This window comes from Herpailurus yagouaroundi, unplaced genomic scaffold (assembly GCF_014898765.1).
Source record: "Herpailurus yagouaroundi ecotype Mexico unplaced genomic scaffold, PumYag 97408, whole genome shotgun sequence".
Classification (NCBI taxonomy): domain Eukaryota; kingdom Metazoa; phylum Chordata; class Mammalia; order Carnivora; family Felidae; genus Herpailurus; species Herpailurus yagouaroundi.
The window spans coordinates 1,148-7,231 of record NW_024421436.1 but is presented as its reverse complement, the minus strand read 5'-3'; the positions used below and the strand labels follow the sequence as shown (position 1 = coordinate 7,231).

Below are 6,084 nucleotides of genomic sequence, written 5' to 3'. Positions count from 1 at the left end.
TCAGTGATGATGGATGGATACCTCAGTGGGTGGCAGATGGCTACATAGCGGTCATAGGCCATGACCATGAATGTGCAGGACTCCATGCCAAGGAAGCAATTCATGATGTACATCTGGAGGAAGCAGGCATAGAAGCTTATGGACTTGAGGTCAAACCAGAAGATGGCCAGGACCTTGGGGATGACAGTGAGGCAGAGCACGATATCCAATAGTGACAGGAAACTGAGCAGGTAATACATGGGTTCATGCAGAGAGGCTTCCAGCCAGATGGTGATCAGGAGAACACTATTGGCTCCCATGGCCAGGAGAAAGAGGAGGCTGAGTGGCAGGGACAACCAGAGCTTCCAGCTGGGGGACCTGACAAAACAATTCAGGAGGAAGTCTGAAATCTCAAAGGAGATGGTGCCATTTTGATGTGCTGTCATATTTTGTCATATATTTCTATAGCTTTCTTTTAGTGACCTATAAAATTAGGATAAAAATTAGCTACTGACTTAAGACACATGAATTTAGAACAATTTGCTTCATCTAGGTGAAACTTGTGATTCCTAGCAGGTCATAGAGATCCATTTGATATCATCTGTACATCCTTCATGGTATGTTACTCAGAAAATTCTAGCACTAAATAATAGATGACTGTGATAATATGGTTCATTTATACGTGTTTGATTTTTTCTTAAAAAAATTTTTTTAATGTCTATTTTGGAGACAGAGAGAGCATGAGAAAGGGAGAGGCAGAGAGAGAGGGAGACACAGTATCCAAAGCAGACTCCAGGCTCTGAGCCATCAGCACAGACCCCAATACAGGGCTCGAACCCAACCGACTGAGCCACCCAGGCACCCCTGATTTTCTTTTAAATAGAAAGTCATTTGTTTGCAGAAACATAAAGAAAGGGAAAATTGCTTAGGAAGTCATTTGTTTTAGCTGAGTGTCTAAATTTGTACTTGTAAGTTTCTTCCTTATTTTTTTTTTGACCGCATAGACTATCATATGACATATAAATACACAATATGCCCTGATTAAGTAGCAAAACCTGAGCCAAGTAAGGTCTCAGATACATGACTGTCTCTCATGCACCCCCATGCACATGTAATCCTTGGGCAGGTTTCCAGAAATCTGGAATATTTCTTTTGCACTTACACTCTGACTCCTGCTTCCACTTCTCTGAGTATAATTTTCTTCTTAGTTTCTTTTCATGTTGTGTCTATTATTGTTGTTTTCTATTATTATTATTATTATTAATTTTTATTGTAGGGACCACCGAACTCCAGTGACTCTCACAGAACTTTAAACATCTCTCCTAAACATTGTTTAGGACATTATTGTGTGCATTCAGTGACAGACACCTCAGTGATCATCTGGGCATAATTCTCTGTTTTTACAGCATAGCTTTAGAGATTCTTTAGATTGAGCTTAAACTGAGGAACCACTGTCTTACTCCCACTGACCCCAGTTGTGGTCTCTGTCTTCAACCTCTAATGTTATTTAGATTAAATTTAATTCCTCCCCCATGATTCAAGCATTTGTGGGCAGATTGTTTGCCATAAAGCCACTACATTTTAGCGTGTACAGTTGAAAACTCCGAATCATCTAAAGTAAGCGCCAGATGATGCACTCTCCAGGCTTCCTACCCCCATCCCCATTCATCTCCTATGGACAAATTCCTGCCCCTCTGCATCTCTGGCAACATCCAGAAAAATACGTAAAAAGGCAAGAGAACAGCAAAAGGGAAGGTTCCAGAGTACAGTTTCTCACACGTGCCTCCTGATCTGAGACAGCATGCGGTCTCTCCTATCCTGTTTTCGCACTAGTTTTACAGTAGTGACTCAGGAATGGAACGGAGCACAGATCTGGACTAAAGAGAAATGTCTCCCCCCACCATGCCCAGTGTTCTGCCTACTCCTGGTATAGCTGCCCCTCAGGCACCCTCTATCCAGACTCACTTACAGAGGATGTGAGCAGGGGTCTGGCTCCACTGATATTGGAGTTCCGGCTAGTTCCTGAAATAGCTGGGTGTAGTTATAACTCCAGAGCATCAGGGACTTTGCCCTCAGGGAACTTCTCCATCCCCATTTCCCTGTGCTTAAAAGGCCCTCCTGGGAGACAAGCAGGCAGGTAGGAGAAGAAAATGTTTTTCTTTCTCTCTAAAACAAAGGAGCTCTGGTAATCCAGCCCAACATTGACTGCATCCTGTAGGCAGTTAGTCTCCTGGGACTCGGGGTCTTATATCCATCCATCCATCCATCCATCCATCCATCCATCCACGTTCACACTCGTTTGCACAGGCACACTGGGTGTCCTGCATGGGTCTAATAATCTCACTCAGAAGTTCCAGTGGGCTTCCTGCAGCCCATTGTCAGATAGGTGCCTCCCAAACCATGCTATTAAATGGACTGATGTAAATTTATAATGACTTTCATCATGGCGTTATAATAAGAATGCAAGAGTAACTTGGAAAAAATATTCCTAAGAAAATGCAATGTGTTTTTAAAAGAGAGAGTCCTATCATGATTTTTGCTGTAATGGAAGATTTTTCAAATGGGATGTGTATACAACTGTATACTAGGAAACAGGAGTCGTTTCTATTTCATTTTGAGCCTCGTGAATTATTCCCATCCTCAGATTATGGGAGCAAGCATCATCAGTTCGTTTTTTCTTTCTTACGTTTCAGTTTAAAAACTTGATTGTAGTTGACACACAACGTTGCGTTAGTTTCAGGTGTACAACATGGTGATTCGACAAGTGTATACAGTTAGGTTATACTGCACTCACCACAGGTATAGCTACCATCCATCACCATATAACACAAGTACAGTAGCATTGACCGTGTTCCCTGGGCTGTGCTGTCAGCATCAGTTTCTTTAAAGGTCTTCTTTTACTCTATTTTTATTTCCCTGTCCCTGAATACCTCAACTTCACTCCTATTTCTTTTCTCTTTAGAAAAATGAAAGCTCCAGTGTGTTTAAAATATGTCTTTCTAATTAATCTTAGGAATACTTAAATATGCTTATATGTTCACCTATGGAAAGATGAATGGATTGAATTTTATAAATATAGTGGATCATAAATCTGATGTTATTCTTTGTTTTCACTCAACAGTAAATCATGAACAACTATCCCTGTTACTCTTATAAGTCCACTTCATTCTTTTTGATTTTGGTTTAATTACAATTATGTACTTTTCTTTTTTTATGTAAATGATCTACACCCAAATCATCAATAATTTATTCTTTTTTTTTTAGTTGTGAGCATTATTTATTTTTCTTTTAAATTTTTAAAAATTTACACCCAAGGGGCGCCTGGGTGGCGCAGTCGGTTAAGCGTCCAACTTCAGCCACCTCACGATCTCGCGGTCCGTGAGTTCGAGCCCCGCGTCGGGCTCTGGGCTGATGGCTCGGAGCCTGGAGCCTGTTTCCGATTCTGTGTCTCCCTCTCTCTCTGCCCCTCCCCCGTTCATGCTCTGTCTCTCTCTGTCCCAAAAATAAATAAAAACGTTGAAAAAAAAATAAAAAAAATTTACATCCAAATTAGCATATAGTGCAACAATGATTTCAGGAGTAGATTCCTTAGTGCCCATTACCCATTTAGCACATCCCGCCTCCCACACCTCCTCTAGTAACTCTATTTGTTCTCCATTTTTATGAGTCTCTTATGCTTTGTCCCCCTCCCTGTTTTTATATTATTTTTGTTTCCCTTCCCTTATGTTCATCTGTTTTGTCTCTTAAAGTCCTCATATGAGTGAAGTCATATGATATTTGTCTTTCTCTGACTAATTTCACTTAGCATAATACCCTCCAGTTCCATCCACGTAGTTGCAAATGGCAAGATTTCATTCTTTTTGATTGCCAAGGATTACTCCATTGTATATATATACCACATCTTCTTTATCCATTCATCCATTGGTGGACATTTGGGCTCTTTCCATACTTTGGGTATTGTTGATAGTGCTGCTATAAACATGGGGGTGCATGTGTCCCTTCGAAACAGCACACCTGTATCCTGTGGATAAATGCCTAGTAGTGCAATTGCTGGGTTGCAGGGTAGTTCTATTTTTAGTTTTTTGAGGAACCTCCATACTGTTTTCCAGAGTGGCTGCACCAACTTGCATTCCCACCAACAATGCAAAAGACATCCTCTTTCTCTGCATCCTAGCCAACATCTGTTGTTGCCTGAGTTGTTAATGTTCGCCATTCTGACAAGTGTGAGGTGGTATCTCATTGTGGTTTTGATTTGTATTTCCCTGATGATGAGTGATGTGGAGCATTTTTTCATGTGTCCATTGGCCATATGGATGTCTTCCTTGGAGAAGTGTCTATTCATGTCTTTTGCCCATTTCTTCACTGGATGGTTTGTTTTTTGGGTGTTGAGTTTCATAAGTTCTTTATAGATTTTGGATACTAACCCTTTATCTGATATGTCATTTGCAAATATCTTCTCCTATTCTGTCAGTTGTCTTTTAGTTTTGCTGATTGTTTCTTTCGCTTTGCAGAAGCTTTTTATTTTAATGAGGTCCCAGTAGTTCATTTTGGCTATGTTTCCCTTGCCTCCAGAGGTGTGTTGAGTAAGAAGGTGCTGCGGCCAAGTCAAAACCCTCTTCAAGGGTTTTGATGGCTTCCTGTCTTACATTGAGGTCTTTCATCCATTTTGAGTTTATTTTTGTGTTTGGTGTAAGAAAGTGGTTCAGGTTCATTCTTCTGCATGTCGCTGTCCAGTTTTCTCAGCACCAGTTGCTGAAAGACTGTCTTTACTCCATTGGATATTCTTTTCTGCTTTGTCAAAGATTAGTTGGCCATACGTTTGTGGGTCCATTTCTGGGTTCTCTATTCTGTTCCATTGATCTGAGTGTCTGTTCTTGTGCCAGTACCATACTCTCTGGATGATTACCTCTTTGTTGTAGTTTGAAGTCCTGGATTGTGGCGCCTCCTGCTTTGGTTTTCTTTTTCAAGATTGCTTTGGCTATTCGGGGTCTTTTCTGGTTCCATACAAATTTTAGGATTATTTGTTCTAGCTCTGTGAAGAATTCTGGTGTTATTTTGATAGGGATTGCATTGAATATGTAAATTGCTTTGGGTAGTATCGACATTTTCACAATATGTTTTTCCTATCCAGGAGCATGGAATCTTTTTCCATTTTTTGTGTCTTATCCAATCTCTTTCATAATCTTTCTATAGTTTTCATTGTATAGATTTTTCACGTCCTTGGTTAGATTTATTCCTAGGTATTTTATGGGTGTTGGTGCAGTTGGAACTGGGATCAATTCCTTGATTTCTCTGTCGCTTCATTGTTGGTGTATAGGAATGCAACTGATTTCTCTGCATTGATTTTATATCCTGCAACTTTGCTGAATTCATGAATCAGTTCTAGCAGTTTTTTTTTTTTTTTTTTTTTTTTGGAATCGTTAGGGTTTTCCATATAGAGTATCATGTCATCTGCGAAGAGTGAAAGTTTGACCTACTCCTGGCCAATTTGGATGCCTTTTATTTCTTTGTGTTTTCTGATTGTTGAGGCTAAGATTTCCAATGCTATATTGAATAACATTGGCAAGAGTGGGTATCCCTGTCTTGTTCCTGACCCTAGGGGGAAAGCTCTCAGTTTTTCCCCATTGAGGATGTTATTAGCATTGGGTCGTTCATATATGGCTTTTATGATCTTCAGATATGATCCCTCTATCCCTACTTTCTTGAGGGTTTTTATCAAGAAAGGATGCTGTATTTTGTCAAATGCTTTCTTTGCATCTATTGAGAAGATTATATGGTTCTTGTCCTTTCTTTTATTGATGTGATGAATCATGTTAATTGTTTTGTGGATATTGAACCAGTCCTGCATCCCAGGTATAAATCCCACTTGGTCATGGTAAATAATTTTTTAATGTATTGTTGGAGCCGGTTGGTTAATATATTGTTGAGGATTTTTGCCTCTGTGTTCATCAAGGAAATTGGTCTATAGTTCTTATTAGTGGGGACACTGGTTTTGGAATCTAGTGAATGCTGGCTTCATAGAATGGGTTTGGAAGTTTTCATTCCATTTCTATTTTTTGGGAACAGCTTCAAGAGAATAGATGTTAACTCTTCATTAAATGTTTC

General features: G+C 39.8%; 1 protein-coding gene across 1 annotated transcript; it reads right to left on the bottom strand.

Moving 5' to 3' along the window:
• Positions 1-5: 5 nt before the first annotated feature.
• Positions 6-425, bottom strand: LOC121026415 (olfactory receptor 56A3-like; the record flags this gene model as incomplete). The annotated part of the gene is made up of 1 exon (XM_040469277.1): positions 6-425. A coding segment is annotated over exon 1 (420 nt), but the record flags the coding sequence as incomplete, so codon positions are not given.
• Between the last annotated feature and the right edge of the window lie 5,659 nt (positions 426-6,084).